The sequence below is a fragment of the Prionailurus bengalensis genome, chromosome B3 (genome assembly GCF_016509475.1).
Source record: "Prionailurus bengalensis isolate Pbe53 chromosome B3, Fcat_Pben_1.1_paternal_pri, whole genome shotgun sequence".
Taxonomy (NCBI): domain Eukaryota; kingdom Metazoa; phylum Chordata; class Mammalia; order Carnivora; family Felidae; genus Prionailurus; species Prionailurus bengalensis.
The window spans coordinates 119,508,306-119,529,483 of NC_057355.1; the positions used below are offsets into that span (position 1 = coordinate 119,508,306).

General features: G+C 42.1%; 2 protein-coding genes across 2 annotated transcripts; both read left to right on the plus strand.

Moving 5' to 3' along the window:
- Positions 1-7,939, plus strand: LOC122469298 (acyl-coenzyme A thioesterase 6-like). The gene is made up of 3 exons (XM_043556555.1): positions 1-2,412; positions 4,502-4,704; positions 7,283-7,939. Exons 1-3 carry the CDS (start codon positions 1,956-1,958, stop codon positions 7,886-7,888), a joined length of 1,266 nt encoding a protein of 421 aa, XP_043412490.1. The 5' UTR covers positions 1-1,955; the 3' UTR covers positions 7,889-7,939.
- A 1,925-nt stretch (positions 7,940-9,864) lies between these two features.
- On the plus strand, positions 9,865-20,230 carry LOC122469302 (acyl-coenzyme A thioesterase 1-like). Its single transcript, XM_043556558.1, has 4 exons — positions 9,865-11,260; positions 16,117-16,316; positions 16,601-17,384; positions 20,107-20,230. The coding sequence occupies exons 1-3, from the start codon at positions 10,696-10,698 to the stop codon at positions 17,174-17,176; spliced, it is 1,341 nt and encodes a 446-aa protein (XP_043412493.1). The 5' UTR covers positions 9,865-10,695; the 3' UTR covers positions 17,177-17,384; positions 20,107-20,230.
- Positions 20,231-21,178: the final 948 nt, after the last annotated feature.

Below are 21,178 nucleotides of genomic sequence, written 5' to 3' on the forward strand. Positions count from 1 at the left end.
TAACATTTGACATAATCTGTTTAGGCAATATTTAAACAGGTGTCCTAAGTTTAATTCAGATAGTGAAATTACTCATTGATGCTATACTGATCAGAGATAACACTGAAATAATTCTTTCTGAAACTCAACCTTTCCATAGTGAATTTATAATAAAAGTCAGTGGGCTATTAAGCATGGTAAAGTTCAGGGGCCTTTTACAAGATACAAACATTTCTGGGTGTGTAATTATCTGGGAGTAACCAGAGAGATCCTACCCTAAATCAGGCAAAGGCTTTTGTCTATCCATAAGTCCCTACCCTTAAAATAGGGGCACAGAAATTAATTTTTATGTTTAATATTGGAGATAATATGCCACATATTGGGGTATTAATCTACAGCTACTTCAAGTCACTAGACAAACACTGGAATTTGTATGAAGTCGCTCCTCTCTTACAGCAGCTGATTCTTTTTCAGATTGTGAGCAAGCCGCCCTGGCATTTGGCCTGTACAATACTTATTTCTTCCATGGAGTTCCTACGTGCTGAATTCCCTACAGGAAGGCACTTTTGAATGACCAACGCAAGGCCTCCTCCTTAGCTGCTTTCCCCTCATGTGCCTGGGAGCCATTTCTGTGTCTCTTCACAGCATCCTGTGTATCAGGGAAGGGAGAGGGAGAAGTCACCTTTCACCATGGCTTTCTGAAATCTGAGTGCAGATTTCAACTGTGCTGGCGGCTGTGACAGCCCACGAAGTCTTTGTAAGCTGAGTGTCCCTAGATTGTGCACAGCCTGTAACTCTTTAAGCAACAGGTGTTTAAAAAACCCTGCAGCAGTTACTCAGGAGATAGAGTAGTCAAAGCTCACCGAACTCTGAGATCTGGGACCTACTCTGGCTTCTTTTTATTCAGCTTATAAATATTTATTGAGCTTGCCCTCACTGGGCATCTTCTGTATGCTCCATCCACCCTGTTGTGTAACCTAGTAGGCTGAGCTGATTGGCTGGGTTCAGCTAAAGAAACACACTCAGGAATATGAAGGGCAAGAGGAGAGTGAGGTCAAGGTGTTTATTCTCTCCACTCCTACTATCTCACAGTGGACTGCCTGCCTCCCACCACCATAGCTACAACTCCTGCCAGGCAGCCCTCTCGCTTGAGACTTCAGGCCCAAGGGTCTGACGCCAACCTTGTTTGTTTTTTAACCTTGCCAATGCCTTTGGGAATAGTCCCTTTATGAAACTCTCCACAGACTATGCATTTGGAATGCGCCACTTGATTCCCGCCAGAACTCAGACACAGCTCAACCCTCACACTTCCAGTGTCGAGATTTGCGAATGAAGAGCAAAACTCTTACTGAGCACCCACTATAGGTGGATTAGTGCGGTGCTTTTACACGTTAGCCCGTGTAATCATCACAATAAACCTTTTACAGATAAGGAGACTGGATTCAGGGGCTTCATTACATATCTTGCTAAAGATCACCAGGCTCTTAAGGAGCAGGATCAGACCGGAACCCAGGTAGATCTCATCCCAGAAACATCTACCTGCTCTGGAAGCCACCCTAGGTACTCTTAACTCTAGAAAAAGACTTGGTAAAGGACTGAGAGGCAATGGAAGGATTAGGACTGTTTCTCCACTGATCATCTGAATTATAATCGCCTGGGATGCTTTATAAAACTCCAGGTTCTCCGAACTACTAGTATCTTTCCCAATCTCAGCGGTCTTGGTACGTCTATTTCCACACTCACTGCGCTGGATTGCATAATAATGAACTCTTATTTTGGCAGATACTTCCTTCCAATTAGACACTAGTGGATTTTCACAAACTCTAGCTGACTTCATACAGCGGCTTAGCGTGTCCAAGCGTCCAATCTGAATATCGCAAAGTCTCCAATTGCAATTGCTTCCCCGGGGGGTGGAGGGACTCCCGGCCGGACACGTGACTCTGGGGAGACGGCCTCGCTGTTCCGCAATAATCAGGATGGCGGCTACGGTGACGCTGGAGCCCGCGGGCCGCTGCGCGTGGGACGAGCCCGTGCGCATCACCGTGCGTGGCCTCTCCCCGGGACAGCCTGTCACGCTGCGCACGTCCCTGCGCGACGAGAAGGGCGCGCTCTTCCGGGCCCGCGCGCGGTACCAAGCGGACGCCGGCGGCCTCCTGGACCTGGCGCGCGCGCCCGCGCTGGGCGGCAGCTTCACGGGGCTCGAGCCCATGGGGCTGCTCTGGGCCCTGGAGCCCGAGAAGCCCTTGGTGCGGCTGGTGAAGCGGGACGTGCAGACGCCCTTCGCGGTGGAGCTGGAGGTGCTCGAGGGCCACGAGCCCGACGCCGGGCGGCTCCTGGGCCGGGCGGTGCTGGAGCGCGACTTCCTGCGGCCGGGGATGCGGCGGGTGCCGGTGCGCGCGGGCCGGGTGCGCGGCACGCTCTTCCTGCCGCCTGGTGAGTGCCTTGCGTCCCAGGCTGTTCTAAAGAATTGGTAACTGAGACCCACATTTCCTAAACTTACCGCCGAACTCCAGAGCTTGTCATACATTCTGGATGGAAGTTTTTCCTCTTTAAATTTCATGCCACTTCCCGTCTGTTAAAAAGTGGTTTCTGCCTTTGGAGCTCTCCACTGCCCAGGGCGATGAGCGATCTTATCCATGCCCATTTCTCAGATGGGAAAACAGGCTGCTCGGTGGCTGGCGGGCATGGCCGGGCCAGGGTCACAGGGCAGGTGGGAGCAGCGCGGGGATTAGGCAGGGCAGACCTCGTCACCCCGGGCACCCACCACCCTTCCACACAAATAACCTTTATGTTGGACGAATGCCACTGAGCTGTATGCTAAAAAGTGCATTCAACATACTCACGAAGTGCATTTCTTTTAAGTGCCAGCCACGCAGCTGTATTTCAAATACCAGTGTTAGGTAATGAGTTATGCTGCTGTGCAAGAGTGATCTTTGCCTCTTCTCACGTCGAACTTTCCCCGTAATCCTAAAAAAAACAAACTGATTGTCCTCTTCCCCCATCATAAACAGTCTGTCGGTGATTCTCAATCTGGGTTGATTAACCCCTACTCCTGGAGACATTTTTGTTGTCACAACCAAAAGGTGGGGGAGGATATTATTGGCATCCAGTGGGTAGAGGCCAGAGATGCTGCCAAACATGCAGAATGCACAGGACAGTCCACACAACAAAGAAATATCTTACTCAAAATGTCTGTAGTGCTAAGTAAAAACAAGGTGCTTACTAGGTTAAAGGGGCCCAGAAACAAGACCCCCTACCCCACCTTTTACAACCAAATTCCAGACTGAAACCCCTCCTGTATAGAAATGCTGGAGTTGCCATATCTCAGAGAATCCCTAAACTGAATTCTGTCATTCTCCAAAACAGGAGGCTCTGCTTTATTCTTACAGCTCATCAGCAATTCACAACCTTAGCCAGTGGCTGCACAGTCAACTGAAATCCTGTGGTTGGAATTGGATCTTATACATCTCTGTATGTCCAGATTCCTAGAGGCTTGCCCAGGGATATAGTAGGAACTCAATAAATCATACTGACTGAATCAGTAAGAATCCCCCCACCCACCCAAAAACAAACCAAACAAACAAACAAAAACCTTTTACCACCCATATTGGCACCTGATATTTCAGTCAAGTCAATCTTGTGTTAACTATTTCAATGTCTACTTTGTGGCCCATTTAAAATTTGTTTTCTGTCTCAAAGACTTTTGTAAATAACGTAGAAGGGTTCAGTCATTTAACAAATATGTATTAAGCCAATGACTATGCTACGTAGTGGGATGCGATAGCTAGCGAAGTCAGACGTGGTCCTCACTGTACTTACAGCCTAATAAAGGACCCAGGTAACTATGCTTGCATCTGTAAGCTTGATAAGTGCTGTGATAAGGGAAATACAGGCCCAGGGTGCTGATGGAGACATAAAAGGGTATCTGACTCAACTCAGCCTTGGGGGAGATCTGGGAAGTCTTCTGGGAAGGGAGATCTAAACTTTGATTTGAAAGCTGAAGGTCCACCAGGTGATAAAAAGTGGAGAGTGAAGACTAGCATATACCATTTTCAGGGGCCAAAGAGAACAGAGCATATTTAGGGATAGTGTTCTTTAAGGTTGGAGCAGAGAATGCAAGGAGCTGGGGAGTATATCAATACCCCTTATATATGTAGAGCATTGTACAGTTCTTCAAGCATTCTCAAGTAGATTTTTTTTTTTTGAGGAAGATTTTGTGGAAAATGTACATCTCATCATATGCTACTTGTAATTTGAAATATACATTTCATTTTTGAAAATTAGGTGAAAAATTCTGGAGAAAATAAAGCATTTTGTTCCCCCCTTCCTTCTCCCTGAAGGTTTCTAAAAAGGAAAAAAAAAAAAAAAAGGCAACATTTTAAAAAGGGTCCTTTTTTCCACTTGCTCCTCCACTCCCAGCCTTCCTTGCTTGAGAAACTTGTCTTCACTGACTGCCAAAATCTGAAACTCCAGAATGTCTCTGGAGAGTCTAAAGCTCCTTATGATCTGTGGTGTTTTCCAGGTGCAGGACCCTTCCCTGGGATCATCGATCTGTTTGGGAGTGGCGGTGGCCTTTGTGAATACAGGGCCAGCCTCCTGGCTGGACATGGTTTTGCTGTGCTTGCTTTGGCTTATTTCAAATTTGAAGACCTCCCTGAATATTTGGATGATGTGCACCTGGAGTACTTTGAAGAAGCTATAGACTTCATGCTGCAGCATCCAAAGGTGAGTTCTGGTGTTTGCTTGAATGCAGGGGAGAGAGGGTAGAGCCAACACAGGACTGGATCTCAAAACCCTACCAGGACACTGGGGGCTAGAAATATGTCATGAGACACAAAAGTTCCTTCCAAAGTTATTAGGATCATTATTTCACTTCCACCCATCTCTCTCCAATCCCTAAGACTTAACTGTTTATTTTCCTTTAATAAGGAACTGTTTATTTTCCTGTCTGTTTTTTAAATTTTTTTAAATGTTTTATTTATTTTTGAGACAGAGAGCATGAGCAGGGGAGGGTCAGAGAGAGAGGGAGACACAGAATCCGAAGCAGGCCCCAGGCTCTGAGCTGTCAGCACAGAGCCCGACGTGGGGCTTGAACTCATGAACTGTGAGATCATGACCTGAGCTGAAGTTGGACGCTTAACCAACTGAGCCACCCAGGTGCCCCTATTTTCCTTTAATTCTTGACCATAATTCAAAGAGTTGTACTAAGACATTACTAACCTTAAATTCTGCTTCTCCATCTACCCCCAAGTGGCCTTATAATGCTGAATAAGGCAACTGCTTTCTCTGGGATTCAGTTTTTCTCATTTATAAGATTAATGTAGGGGTACCTGGGTGGCTTAGTCAGTTGAATGTCCAACTCTTGATTTCAGCTCAGGTCATGATCCCAGGGTTATGAGATCAAGCCCCATGTCGGGCTCTGCACTGAGCATGGAGCATGCTTGGGGTTCTCCCTCTTTCTCTCCTTTTGCCTCCGTCCCCTGTTCATGCTCTCTCTCTCTCTCTCTTGCTCTCAAATAAAATAATAATTTAATTTAATTTAATTTAATTTAATTTAATTTAATTTAATTTAATTTAATTTAATTTAAAAGAAAGATTAATGTAAGGGCACCTGTGTGGCTCAGTCGGTTGAGCGTCCAACTTCGGCGCAGGTCATGATCTCACAGTTCATGAGTTTGAGCCCTGCGTCAGGCTCTGTGCTGACAACTCAGAGCCTGGAGCCTGCTTCAGATTCTGTGTCTCCCTCTCTCTCTCTGCCCCTTGCCCACTCACACTCTGTCTCTCTCTTTCCCTCAAAAATAAATAAACATTAAAAAAAATTTAAAAAAAAAGAGGAAAAAGTTTAACTCTTAAGAGACATTTTTAGGACAGTCGGTGACATTTGAATAGGGACTGTGCTGGATGCTATTAAGGAATCATTAATTTTGTTAAATGTGATAATGCTATTATGTTTTTATAGAAAAAGTTCTTATCTAAGACTGTAAAAAATAATCAAAACAAAACAAAAAAAAATAATCAAAACATTTTAGTGTGATTAAAAGTGGAATACATGCTCTGCAACTATCTAGATTTAAAGAAACCCAAATATTCTAATGTTAAGTAATAAATGTTAAAAAATGTTCTACAAGGGTGATCTAAATCTGTCAGAATTCAGGGACTGGTCTGTTAGCAGAGCTGCTAGAACCTCAATGGCCTTGAACTGTGATTATTGGTTTATTAGGGGAGATAAGACCCCAGGGGAAAAAGAAGAAACCAATATATCCTATCAGTTCTGCCCTTAGACCTGGGCAAGAGGGGCTTCTGTCCTGGACAGAAGCCTTAGGTGGCCACACTCCCTGCCCACAGGGTGAGGAGTCCAAGGGACCCAGGGAATGTATCCACCTGGAGCCCATGTGCCTTACATACACACACACACACACACACACACACACACACACACACACCCCATACCCTTGTGATTTGGAATACCAGAATTCTTTGCCAAATAGCACTGATCCTGCTTCCAGGCCCTATGTCTTTTCTCAGGGTCTGTCAATGTGAATACGCCTAGGCCTTAAATATGGGGACTGGGGTGTCCATATACATGTGTGAGAGGCGCCTCAAGGTACATGATGGAGCCAGGGATGGGAAGAGAAGGAATGGGGGCCAGGGACCAAGGACTGGGGCTAGCTCTCCCCCATGCCACATTCCAGTACAGAACTTCAAGGAGTTCCAAGATTTCAGATTTGAGCCTGACATTATAAACTGTTATGAAGGTATATTTATCAAGGTGGGAGAAAATAATATATTTTTTTTATTTAAAAAAATTTTTTTAATGTTTATTTATTTTTGAGGCGGGGGGGGGCACGCATGAGTGGGGGAGGGGCAGAGAGAGAGGGAGACACAGAATCCCAAGCAGGCTCCAGGCTCTGAGCTGTCAGCATAGACCCGTTGCGGGGTTCAAACTCACGGACCGTGAGATCATGACCTGAGCTGAAATTGGACGCTCAACCGACTGAGCCACCCAGGCTCCCCAAGAAAATAATATATTTTAATAGTTTGTTTGTTTAATAGCTTTTACATGTTTAAGTATGGGGTACATGGGTCTCTGTGTCTACTCTTGACCCAGTTGCCACAAATATTAGTGGAAGGCCTGTGTACTAGGAAGTCAATTGATTTGCTTATTAGAAAACACACTTGAGCTTTGTGGATTGTTGCATAAAAAAAAGAAAGCAAATGACATTTAAGAAAGCTAGCTAGAGAATATAAAATCACTGTTTATGTCCTCCATTTACAAATTCTAGGCTTGTTCTCTCTTTTTCAGGTGAAAGGCCCTGGTGTTGGGCTTCTTGGCTTCTCCAAAGGAGGTGACCTGTGTCTCTCAATGGCCTCTTTCTTGAAGGGCATCACAGCCACTGTGCTTATTAATTCCTGTGTGGCCAACGCAATATCTCCTCTGCATTACAAGGATATGTTTATTCCCAGTCTTGGCAGTGACTCAGGGAAAATTGTAGTTACTGAGTCAGGGGTTTTAATTTTTTTGGATGTTTGGGATAATCCACTGGAGGAACTCAACTATCAAAGTATTATTCCATTGGAAAGAGCCCAGGGGCCTTTTCTGTTTCTTGTTGGCTTGGATGATCATAGCTGGAAGAGTGAATTCTATGCTCGTATAGCCTCTGAACGGTTACAAGCCCATGGGAAAGACAGACCCCAGATAATCTACTACCCAGGAACTGGTCACTGTATTGAACCACCTTATTTTCCTCCTTGTAGAGCTTCTGTGCATACAGTGTTAGGCCAAGCAGTACTCCATGGAGGTGAGCCAAAGGCACAGTCAAGGGCACAGGTAGATGCCTGGCAGGAAATTCAAACTTTCTTCCATAAACATCTCAATGGTAAAAAATCTGTGCCGTCCAGCAAAATGTGACATTGTAATCATAGACCAGATACTATGAATAAAAATCTAATTCATACAACATGTATTGGGTTTTCTAGAGCACATAGGAAACTTTTTTTTTTAAGTTTGTTTATTTTGAGGGGCTTTGGGTGGCTCAGGTTGGTTAAGCGTCCAACTTCTACTCAGGTCATGATCTTTTGGTTCGTGGGTTCAAGCCCAGTGTCAGGCTCTGTGTTGACAGCTCAGAGTCTGGAGCCTGCTTCAGATTCTGTGTCTCCCTCTCCCTTTCTCTCTCTCTGTCCCTTCGCTGCTCACATTCTGTCTCTCAAAAATAAATAAATATTTAAAAAAATTTTTTGATAAAGTTTATTTATTTTGAGAGAGAGAGCGCATGAGCACGGGAGGGGCATAGAGAGAGCGAATCCCAAGCAGGCTCCACACTGTCAATGTGGAACCTGAAGTGGGGCTTGAACTCACGAACCGTGAGATCATGACCTGAGCCGAAGTCCGACACTTAACCAGGTGCCCCTATGCACATTCATTTTAAATGGTCTTTGGACACTGGAAGATAAAAGCTTGTGGAAGGCATTCTGTTTTTTCAGGTGGTATGTGCAGTGATGCACAAAATCCAATATTCGTGGCCACTATAACGTTGGATTTTGTAGACAGAAGTAAAAATTCCTTGAATTCTTTCTTTTTTTTTAAGTTTTTTCTTTATGTATATATATATATATAATTAAGTAATCTCTTAATATATATATATATTATTATTATTATTATTATTATTAAGTAATCTCTATGCCCAGGGGCGCCTGGGTGGCTCAGTTGGTTAAGTGTCCAACTTCGGCTCAGGTCATTGTCTCACAGTTTGTGAGTTTGAGCCCCGCATCGGGCTCTGTGCTGACAGCTCAGAGCCTGGAGCCTGCTTTGAATTCTGTGTCTCCCTCTCTCTCTGCTCTTCCCCTGCTCATGCTCTCTCTCCTTCAAAAATAATTAAAATATTAAAAAAAAAAAAGTAATCTCTATGCCCAATGTGGGCCTTGAACTCACAGGCCCAAGATCAAAAGTTGCATGCTCTATAGACTGAGGCAGCCAGGTGCCCCACTTGGGTTGTTTTTCTAAAGCTGGAGATCTTCAAAGATAGAGGGACTTTAACAAGTACTTTTCAAAGAACACACGGTTATTGTATGGCTCTAAAGCAGAAATTCTTGGTCCAGTGGCCATTTAGTTTCAGTGGCAAATATTTTTGAAGCCATAATAGGACACATGACAGTTATGATCTTTAAAAAACATTTTTTTTAACACTTATTTATTTTTGAGACAGAGAGAGACAGTGTGAGTGGGGAAGGGGTAGAGAGAGAGGGAGATGGAGACACAGAATCCAAAGCAGGCTGAACTGTCAGCACAAAGCATGACGTGGAGCTCAAATTCACCAACTGTGCCCTGAGCCAATATATTATATTATATATATATAATATATATATAACCACAAGATATACAATATAATATACATTATATTGTATATTATATATTATATAATATGTTATTTTAATACAAATATTAATATTTATATATTATATAAATATATAATATACAATGTATAATATAATTATATAAAATATTAATATATATAATATATATTCCTTGACACAGCAGTTTAATGGAATGTTTTCACCTGGATTAATTCACCTCATTTTATACGTGTTTTAATTAAGATAGAATTCTACAGTGGAAAACATTTTAAATTATATCAATACATTTTTCATCGTAAAAGATTCGAGTAATACAGATAAAATTCAACCCTCTTAACTCATTACCCAATTCCAGGCTTTTCTTAGGGCTAATTACAGTTATTAACTTGAAGCATACATTTCCAGGGGCACCTGGGTGGCTCAGTCCGTTAAGCCTCTGACACTTTTGATTTCTGCTCATATCAAGATCTCACAGTTCATGAGTTCAAGCACCTCCATCAGGCTCTGCACGAAGAGTGCAGAGCCTGGTTGGGATTCTCTCTCTCCCTCTCTCTCTCTCTGCCTCACCACCACTCTCTCTCCAAATTAAATTTAAAAAAAAAGTATACCCTTACAGAACCATATTATTTGCATGTACATACATATATTTGTATTAATGGAAAAATATGATTTTGTGAATTAAGCACCTTTTTATTGGGGAAAAAAAAGTCATGATGTAAGTTTTTCTGCACATAAAAACATACGTTTTTATTACTTGTGCCAGGCCACAGGACAATAGGGATCATTTCCATAGTGTATAAATCTGTACTGCCTCATCTAAAACGTTTAAACTTTAATTTTGGCAGTCTTTCTTAATCCCCGCAAAAATAATTTCAGGGAAGGAAAGGAGTCTATTACACGGAGCCTCCTTCAGCAAGGTTTAGGGAATTGTGACCCCAGGTGGCCAGAGAGGGATTTTAAAGAAAGAACGACGAGGATTTTCTGTCAAAAGACCTTTAACTTTTCCTTCTCGCCAAGTCCAGCGTAGGCTGGGGATGAGCTCCTGCCTCTTTTAGGCGGTCTCACTAAAAGGACCCCAATACCGTGACCGACCCCGGGCCCTCCTAAGTTGCCCCTTCTTGCAGCCTTTTGCTGAGTAGCGCGGGAAGAACCAGCTCGGGTTCTCTGGTCCGCTCAGCCACCTCTGGCCCCAGTGGGCCCCGCCCCCGGCCCCGCCCCTCTTGCCCTGCTTCAGCCGCCCGGCCCCGCCCCATTCGGACAGGCCCCGGCCTGCCCTGCGTGGCCCCGCGGAGAGAGCTGACTCCCTCCCACACGAACCCGGCCGCGTGTGTTTGGCCTGAGTCAAAGCCGCGAAGATCCGGAGCCATGTGGAGGACTGTCTATGCCGTGCTCCGGACCCCCGGAACCCCACTCCTGCTCCGGAGGTCAATGTCCACATCTGCCCTTCTCGCCCAGAAGTCTGCGACCTTGACCGTCACCCCCAAGACTGGGCTGGCCGACGAGCTCCTGGATATTAAAGTGGAGGGCTTAGGTCCCAGGGAGCGGGTGACCCTTCGGGCGTCGGCCGTCAACTACCGAGGCCGCCTCTTCCGATCGGTGGCCCACTACGAGGCGGACGGCCGCGGGGGGTTGGACCTGGCCAGGGACCCGGCTCTGGGCGGCGACTTCACGGGCGTGGAGCCCATGGGGCTCCTGTGGAGCCTCACGCCGGTCGGCTCGGAGGATCCCTGCTTCAGCCAGATGCCGAGAGGCGTGATGAAAACCCCCCTCAAAGTGGAGGTGACCGTCCACCACGCGCCGCAGCAGCAGGCGGTACCGCTGGGCCCGGCGCTGGCCTCTGCCCAGGTGCAGCGCTGGTTTTCCAGCCCGGAGCTGAGCCGCGCTCGCCTGCAAGCCGGCCGCCTGCGGGGCGTCTTCTTGCTGCCCCCAGGTGCGTGAGGTCTTTTCCGCAGAGGGCTTTGCATGGATTTAGGAAAAATGATTTATGAAAGCCGGCTTGCTTTGCTAGCTAACTTATCATCTGAAAAACAGAGCGAGCGCCTCAATTATTTTGTCGCCTAGACACCAGGTGGGACAGTCACTTCGCTAAATGGTGACTGGGATTTAAATGCAATTTGCTCGGGAACCTCTTTTCTGCAGGCTGCCCACCCTTCAGACTCCCAGTGCTGCAGCTGCTATTACTTGTGACTAAGCATATTCTAGTAAGCACAACATTGTTGTAAAGTTTCTCCCATAAGTATTTGTTTACCTGTCTAGTAGGCAGAGCTTTGTGTTAACTTTTTTAGTTATCATTTCTTGTAAAAATGGCGAGAGTAGTGGATACAAATCTATCTGTCACTGGTATCTGCTCAAACCCAACATAACTGAAGCCCTATGACATATATTGTTCACTCTTTAAATTCTGGTTTCACGTTAGGATACCGATGACTTTGTTGTTGTATTTTCTGACATACTCTAATTCCTTAGAGACCTTCATCATGATGAGGACACTTCTGTTGCTCATTTCATAGATCAAAGAACAATTTATTTTATAAATGAGTAAGCCGAGGCTAAAGTGTTTTAACCAAATCACACAGCTAGATGGTGCTAAAATCAGGGTGCAGTCAAATTCTTTGAGCTCCAAACTCAGACCTCCACAGTAACATGGGCTGAGGAGAGAATGAGTGAAATAGGTTGGTGTTTTGTTTTGTTTTGTTTTTGTTTTTGTTTTTTTTTAAAGCCCAGTCTGGCTTATCTTCTGCTCTCAAATCTCAGGGTTCTTAGGAACAACTAAGAGTCTTTCAAATGAGAGATTTAAAACATTTTCAGGAACACCTGCGTGGCTCAGTTCAGTTAAGCGTCTGGTTCTTGATTTCCTCTCAGGTCAAAATCTGATTCTTGATTTCCTCTCAGGTCATGATCTCACAGTTGGCCAGTTGGAGCCCCACATCTGGCTCTCAGCCTCTCAGTGAAGAGCCTGCTTAGGATTCTCTCCTCTCTCTGCCCCTCCCCTGTGCATACACTCTCTCTCTCTCTCTCTCTCTCTCTCTCTCTCTCTCAAAATGAATAAATAAACATTAAAAAAAACCATTTTCATAGTTGAGGGTGTAGAGGGGTTTTTTAAGATCCTATAAGGTCCTAGCAAATTTACATCCTGAGGATCAGATTTCTCAATTGAAACAAAATAAACAAATTCTCAGTTATTTTAATGTGATAATCAGGTTAGTATCTTGAAGGCTGTGGTTGGAAAAATCTATTGCTGGAATAATTTGAGGAACTGTATGTTGTCTTTTTCATGGCTTGCTTTAGGGATTTTGGAAGTAATCTTGAATCCAGAAATGCATGAAATTTATCTAATTTTAAAAAGAGCAGATCAAGATATGCTGAGATATCCAAATGTTAAGAAAACCACCATCTAAAAATCACTATCTTAATATGTATACTCTAGCTTTCACTTTGGTGGCCAGATATCCCTTAACTTATTTCTAGATTTGAAAATTTAGGAACAGCTTCTGGCACTGGAATTTTAGATTTCTTGTTTAGTTTATATTCTAATGTTCTTGCCTCTTATTTTGTTCTTATAAATTTATCTAGCGCTTTTAGTTGGAATAACACAAAAGAATGTATCTGAGAAATACTAGGAGTCAACTGGCTGAGAAATTCTTCTCTTGGAACGTTGAATGAATAACATAAGCTACAATAGGAATGTTGAAAGAGAAATAACAGATCAACATTAGAAGGAAAATAGTTTGACATTTTACTCCCTTTCCACTGGCAGGGAGCGAGAATTTACTGTCCCCTTCAAGGTCCTTCTAGCTTCTAGCTGGATTAAGAATCAAATTGACAGGAGACAGATTAACAGGAGAACATCAAATTTAATTCTGTATGTATGGGAAATCCATACAGACGTGGAAATTCCAAAGACAGGCAAAATGAAGTATATATGTCATCCTGAACTAAGGAGAAAAGGTTAGGGGTCTAAGCCTTTGAAGGGAAGGGATGCATTTCATAGGGCAATAAGATGAACAGGTATTTGGAAAGTTGATTTTTGCCCTGGCATACAGTGGCCACTCAGATAAAATTTATCTCTGGCAATAACCCTCATTCTGGGAAAGACCCCCAATTGAGATTTTTCCATGTAGTTAAGGGAGGAGCAAAATCATTCCTCTGAGCTCACAGGATCTCAGTTGCCTTCAGCTCAAAATAATCCACATGCCCAAGTAGCATATTCTAAGTGGAACTCCCCTGATCCCCTTCAAACTCAAAATAATCTTTATACTAAATTGGTCCATCTAGGGGCAGCCTGCCCTTGGCCCCTATACTACACATATTGTTCATTTTATATTACACCATCATTAGACCTTTAAAATAGCATAGGCTTTGTTAGGGATTTAGGTAACTCTGTATCTGAAGCTCATTGAGAACTCAAACGGCCCTTTAAAGTTGGATTTTTTAAAAGTTTATTTATTTATTTTGAGAGGGAGAGAGAGAATCTCAACCTGTTGGCACAGAGGGCATGATCTCATGAACTGTAAAATCATGACCTGAGCCAATATCAAGAGTCAGACGCTTAAACGACTGAGCCACCCAGGTGCCCCAAGTTGCCTTTTTTTTTTTAATGTTTATTTATTTATTTATTCTTTTGAGACAGCTTGAGCAGGGGAGGAGCAGAGAGAGAGAGGGACAGAGGATCTGAAGCAGGCTCAGTGCTGACAGTGGAGAGCCAGATACAGGGCTCAACCTCATGAACCGTGAGATCATGACCTGAGCCGAAGTCTGTTGCTCAACCGAGTCACTCAGGTGCCCCGTGGATTTCCTTTTTTTTTTTTTTAATTAATTTAATTATTTTAATTTACATCCAAATTAGTTAGCATGTAGTGCAACAATGATTTCCGGAGTAGATTCCTTAATGCCCCTTACCCATTTAGCCCATCCCCCCTCCCACAACCTCTCTAGCAACCCTCTGTTTGTTCTCTATATTTAAGAGTCTCTTCTGTTTTGTCCTTCTCCCTGTTTTTATATTATTTTTGCTTCCCTTCCCTTATGTTCATCCATTCTGTGTCCTAAAGTCCTCATATGAGGGAAGTTATATGACATTTGTCTTTCTCTGACTGACCAATCTCACTTAGCCTAATACCCTCCAGTTCCATCTACATAGTTGCAAATGACAAGATTTCATTCTTTTTGATTGCCGACTAATATTCCATTGTATACATATACTACATCTTCTTTATCCATTCATCCATCGATGGACATTTGGACTTTTCCCATACTTTGGCTATTGTTGATATTGCTGCTATAAACATGAGGGTGCATGTGTCCTTTTGAAACAGTATAACTGTATCCCTTGGATAAATACCTAGTAGTGCAATTGCTGGGTCATAGGGTAGTTCTATTTTTAGTTTTTTGAGGAACCTCCATCCTGTTTTCCAGAGTGGCTGCACCAGTTTGCATTCCGACCAGCAGTGCAAAAGAGATCCTCTTTCTCTGCATCCTCACCAACACCTATTGTTGCCTGAGTTGCTAATGTTAGTTATTCTGACAGGTATAAGGTGGTATCTCATTGTGGTTTTGATTTGTATTTCCCTGATGATGAGTGATGAGCATTTTTTCATGTATCAGTTGGCCATCTGGATGTCTTCTTTGGAGAAGTGTCTATTCATGTCTTTTGCCCATTTCTTCACTGGATTATTTGTTTTTTGGGTGTTGAGTTTGATAAGTTCTTTATAGATTTTGAATAATAACCCTTTATCTGATATGCCGTTTGCAAATATCTTCTCCCTTCTGTCCGTTGCCTTTTAGTTTTGCTGATTGCTGTGCAGAAGCTTTTTATTTTGATGAGGTCCCGATAGTTCATTTTTGCTTTTGTTTCCCTTGCATCTGGAGTCGTGTTAGTAAGAAGTTGCTGCAGCCAAGATCAAAGAGGTTTTTGCTTTCACCTCGAGGATTTTGATGGCGTCCTGTCTTACCTTTAGGTCTTTCATCCATTTTGAGTTTATTTTTGTGTATGGTGTCAGAAAGTGGTCCAGGTTCGTTCTTCTGCATGTCGCTGTCCAGTTTTCCCAGCACCACTTGCTGAAGAGACTGTCTTTATTCCATTGGATATTCTTTCCTGCTTTGCCAAAGATTAGTTGGTCGGATTTCTTTTTAATGAGGTATTATAGTTTCATAACTCAAAGACTGCCAGAATTATTTGTTTAGATTAATCAGGACTTACAGTTCAAACCAAAACATTTTCCGTGTCTTTTTTTGCAAATTTTCATATTTTTTTCACCATTTTCCAGTGATATCTCACAGGGAAAAATATAAAAACATTTTTACATTTATTCAAAATAGCCAAAACAAGTATCTATGTCAACCACAAGAATAAAACTATTTCAGCCAAAACAGATGTTTTCTTTTCAAGGCAAATAGGTGAATGTTTTACTTCTTTTTTAAAGTTTATTTATTTATTTTGAGAGAGAGAGAGAAGAGAGAGCTCAGAAGAGGCAGAGAGAATCTCAAGCAGGTTCCACACTGCCAGCACAGAACGCAACATGGGGCTCGAACCACAAACTGAGATCATAACCTAAGCCGAAACCAGGAGTCAGACACCCAACCGACTGAGCCACCCAGGCACCCCTAGGTGAATGTTTCAAAACAGAAAAAAAATTAAAATGTTTTTGAAGTTAAAAAATAAGAACATTTTTAAAGAAAAAATATAAATTGTACAAGTAGGATTTGATTTAGAAAATGTTAACTGGGTATCATGGTCCATTAAATGTCTTGTTGTCTAATCCCAGATTAATCTTCTTTCCTGGTTTATAGGAGATGGTCCTTTTCCTGGTTTGATTGATATGTTTGGTGATGGAGGATTAAATGAATCTCGAGCTAGTCTCCTGGCTTGTCGAGGTTTTGCTACTCTGGCTTTGCCATTTTTTGGCTATGAAGATCTACCTCCAATCATGAAAGACTTAAATTTAGATTACTTTGAAGAGGCAGCTAAATTTGTGCAAAGTCACCCAAAGGTGAGTGGGATTGTAGAGAGAAATGCGTTTAAAATGAACTCCTTAGGGCCAGGAGAGAGTGAAAAGAAGGTGGTACTACTGGGTTGGAAAATATCTATAACAAATACCTGTTGAATGAATTCGTGAATGGATAAATAAATACATAAGCTATCTGATGAATACCTATATGCTTTTTCTTTATTGAGTGCTTTGCGACTTCATTAACAATCATACTTTCTCTCTTTCTCTCTCTCCCTCCCTCCTTCCTTCCCTCCTTGTTTGTCTTCTTTTTCTTCAACGTCTAGGTTAAAGGTCCAAACATTGGAGTGATTGGTTCTGGCAAAGGGGCAGAGTTGGCATTTTCCATGGCTAGCTTTCTCCCAAATATAGCTGCAGTTGTGAGCATCAACGGCTGTGTCTCTAACACAGCTACTGCCCTTACATGTGGTAGATCAATCCTGCCAGGACTGCCTTTTAACCTAGACAAAATCTCTGCCATGGATTCAGGGGCTTATGATGTTAAAGAAGCGCTGGAGGACCCCTTGGATCCAGCCTACCGGGAAAGTCGTATCCCCCTTGAAAAAGCCAGTGCCCATTTCCTTTTTATAGTCGGAGAGGATGACAGGCATTGGAAGAGTTCTGTTTATGCTGACATAGCTGTGAAGCATCTCACAGAGCATGGGAAGACAAATTTTACTCTCTTAAGTTATCCTAACGCCGGCCACAGAATAGATCCCCCTTACAGCCCTTTTTTCTCTGTATACCTTGATCCTGTGTTGGGAGTGCCTGTTTTGGGAGGTGGGCAGCTAAAAGCTCATGCTGTCGCTCAGATTGAGTCTTGGAAGAAGATCTTGGAATTTTTGCACTTGCATCTAGGGTAAAGTCTAACAAACTAGGTTTAGAATATGTGCAGAACCATTTAAGGGATTGATTGAATATTTTTGACAAATGACTGAAATCTAGATCTCTCATGGGCATCTGCAAGCTTTTAAAAGAAGTAAAAATACTTGCTTCAAGTTCATCAGAGCCTGTAACTTTGGTGACTATCCATGTTTCTCCATGGTTGGTTGGTTTGAGCTTCAACTCAAGGTAATTGCTAAGTGAAAACCAGTTTTTAATCTGCCATTTACCCAGCCTTCTCACTTACCCTCCCTGTCACCCCTACTTCCAAAGTTTTTTTTAAAAAAACTGGCATATGATAATTAGTTTGCTATTATCTGTCCCAGAGGTTATAAAACTGTTTTAAACAGGGGTGAATACATGAATATAGGCCCCAGGTTTTATGGTGAGCAACGACTGGGTTATGACAAGTTTCTCATAAGAGAATAAGATGCTAGACTGAATTCTAACACGATGACCCAGAGGCTGATTTGTGGTAGACTGAAGTCAGAATCCTTTCTGTTGTTAGTCAGGTCTTGATTTTTTTTTTTTTTTTCTAATTGTCACCTGTTCAAGGATCTTTAAAGAAACTTAGGGAGGCACCTGGGTGGCTCAGCCAGTTAAGTGTCTGATGCTTGATTTTGGATCAGGTCATGATCCCATGGTTTGTGAGTTTGAGCCTGGAATTGTGCTCCATGCTGACGGCGCTGAGCCTGCTTGAGATTCTCTCTCTTTCTCCCTCTCTCTCTGCTCCTTCCCTGCTCACACTTGTGTGCTCTCTCTCTCTCTCTCTCAAAATAAAAAACTTAAAAAAAAAAGGGGGGGGGGAAAGAAAGTTAGAAATCCAAAAATACTTACTTGCTTTAAAACTGCCAAGCAATTACTAAGAAACACTGAATCTTTTTTTTTTTTTAACATTTATTTATTTTTTGGGAGAGTGCAAGCAGGGGAGGGGCAGAGAGAGGGGGACAGGGGATCTGAAGCAGGTTCTGCACTGACAGGCTGACAGCAGTGAGCCCAATGTGGGGCTCGAACTCACGAAAACAGGAGATCATGACCTGAGCTGAAGTCAGACCTCAGCCGACTGAGCCACAAAGGTGCCCTGACACACTAGTCCTTTATAATTCCCTTATGTCTGTTTGTACTTTAAAAAACTTTTCTTAACACTTTGTTTCCAAAATATATTTAAAAATAGGCACATTCCAGTTCTCCTCCCAGGTTGATAATTGACACAAGTAGACAATGTAATTATCTGAGGGAAACAGAGTTCATCCCTTCTACTTTCCGCCACCTTCACCAAAAATGTAATTACAATTTGTGGATAAGCCTTAATTTATTAAAATAATTTTAATGCAAGTTCTGAGCTTTGATCTTAAACTTTAAAAATATGTGTGGAATTAGAAGATATTAAAATTCTGGCCTTCTCATAACTTAGTTAATTTTTTTTCTTCTACATAATTGGAGAGAAAGATTATGGTATTAATTATTAGCGTTTGATTTTGGTTGATCAGTAGATCTTGCAGTCAGAACTATATTTTGGGCTCTTCTTGGCAGAGGATGAGGTATTGTCACCCTAATTTGCAGTAGTAACGCTATCTAAAAAAATTTTTTTTAAGTTTATTTATTTATTGTGAGAGAGACAGAAAGTGCAAGTGGGGGAGGAACAGAGAGAGGAGGACAGACGATCCAAAGTGAGCTCTGCGCTAACAGCAGAGAGCCCGATCAATGTGGGGCTGGAACCCATGAAGTGAGAGATCATGACCTGAGCCAAAGTCTGATGCTCAACCAATTGTTTTTTAAATGTTTGTTTATTTATTTTGAGAGAGAGAAAGAGTGCTAATGGGGGAGGGGCAGAGGGAGAGAATCCCAAACAGGCTGTATGTAGTCAGCGTGGAACCTGATGTGGGACTCAGTCTCAACTGTGAGATCATGACCTGAGCAAAAATCAAGAGTTGGATGCTTAACCGACCGAGCCACCCAAGTGCCCCTATTTAAAAAAAAAAAAAAAAAAATTAATACAAGTGTCAAATTATTAACATCAACAAGAAAGCATATGTCATACTTTATATATGTGTGTGTGTGTTTATATGTATTACTTCCAGATTTTGGGGTTATTCATGTAAGATTTTTAAAAGATTGTTTTCTCAAAAAAATTTTTTTTTCAACGTTTATTTATTTTTGGGACAGAGAGAGACAGAGCATGAACGGGGGAGGGGCAGAGAGAGAGGGAGACACAGAATCGGAAACAGGCTCCAGGCTCTGAGCCATCAGCCCAGAGCCTGACGCGGGGCTCGAACTCACGGACGGCGAGATCGTGACCCGGCTGAAGTCGGACGCTTAACCGACTGCGCCACCCAGGTGCCCCTAAAAGATTGCTTTCTAAGTTTGATTTATTTAACTAATCTCTACCACCCAACATGGCCTCAAACTCACGACCCTGAGATCAAAAGTTGCATGCTTTTCCTACTGAGCCAGCTAGACATCCCTAAATGATGCTTTTTAAAAAACAGACCAAAAACATAGGGGAGAAATTGGCTTTTTACCAAGTAAGTATAATGAGAATAATAATCTGGGAAATGGACTATTGAAAATTGCTACATTGCTCATTCTAATTTGAGCTGATAAACTTTTTGACTATATAAATAACCTAAATAATTAATGACTCTCTCAGGCTTTAAGTTTATTTTATTTTATTTTATTTTAGGGTATACAACTTTTAGCTATTTTGCTCAATCTCTAATCAGCTGTTAAACATGATGATTTTTCTTTTATTCAACCCACATTCTTGTTTAGAACATTAAAGTTTCCTTAACATTTGGATTGCTATCATTTCACACTATTTTACCGTTCCTTTTCAATGGGTCTGGTGATTTCTGAATTTGGGGAAACTGTTTCAATAATATTTTTAATCTTTCTCTTATCTTTCTCCTAGGCCTGCAGCAACAAGTAGATCCAAAGCCATAGTTTCTGGTGAACAGCTTTTGGGATCTATTTTGCCATTTTGCAGCATTTAAGAGAACAAAGAAAGGATCCAAAGTATATAATTCTTCATTCTTTTCCTGTGTGAATGTTTTTTTTAAATTTTTATTTTATTTTTAATTTTTTTTTAACATTTATTTATTTTGAGACAGAGAGAGACAGAGCATGAACGGGGGAGGGGCAGAGAGAGAGGGAGACACAGAATCGGAAGCAGGCTCCAGGCTCTGAGCCATCAGCCCAGAGCCTGACGCGGGGCTCGAACTCATGGACCGTGAGATCGTGACCTGAGCTGAAGTCGGACGCTCAACCGACTGAGCCACCCAGGCGCCCCTGTGTGAATGTTTTTAACCTTTGAGAATCTGAAACTCAAAATGTACTTGATGGGAAATGTAGCATGATATTATAAATTAATTTTCAGAGACCAGTAAATTTTTGCTTATATATTGGTAAATAGTTTATATAGAGGTAAATAAAACATATTCATGGTCAAAGTTTACTCCTCCAATGACAAGGAGGAAGTAAAAGTAACATTCTGAGCAAGTATGAAGATAAAATTAATTTGCTAATGATATTTCACAATTAATGCAATGCCTTATGATGTAATCCACAGTTTTGAGTAAGAGGCATACTCTGTTATGAGATCTGTTTGAGGATTAGATTCCCCCTTCAACCCCTTCAACAAAACTGGCAAAGATTTTGGCAGCCAAGAAAAATTCTAGTTTGGAGACATGTAGAGGTGTGGAGATCTCAAACAAACAAACAAACAAACAAACAAAAACAAAACAACACTACAAGAAAAAAGGCTGCATATGTTATAAATATTCATTTTAATTTTCTTTAATACACATTTTACTTTTTCCTATTTTTAAATAACTATGGTTAAATTACCTTTTTCAAAATGAAATTTGTTATTTCAAAATTTAAAATAGCCACATTATAGAATGACCAGAAAATAAGCAAAATGAACACTTTAGTCTGCTAAGGCTGCCATAACAAAATACCACAGACTGGGTGGCTTAAACAAC

Coding starts and splice junctions, on each gene's coding strand:
- LOC122469298 (XM_043556555.1), top strand. CDS start 1,956: ATGGCGGCTACGGTGACGCTGGAGCCCGCGGGCCGCTGCGCGTGGGAC. Junction 2,413..4,501: donor CACGCTCTTCCTGCCGCCTG/GTGAGTGCCTTG, acceptor GGTGTTTTCCAG/GTGCAGGACCCTTCCCTGGG. Junction 4,705..7,282: donor TCATGCTGCAGCATCCAAAG/GTGAGTTCTGGT, acceptor TCTCTTTTTCAG/GTGAAAGGCCCTGGTGTTGG.
- LOC122469302 (XM_043556558.1), top strand. CDS start 10,696: ATGTGGAGGACTGTCTATGCCGTGCTCCGGACCCCCGGAACCCCACTC. Junction 11,261..16,116: donor CGTCTTCTTGCTGCCCCCAG/GTGCGTGAGGTC, acceptor CCTGGTTTATAG/GAGATGGTCCTTTTCCTGGT. Junction 16,317..16,600: donor TTGTGCAAAGTCACCCAAAG/GTGAGTGGGATT, acceptor TTCAACGTCTAG/GTTAAAGGTCCAAACATTGG.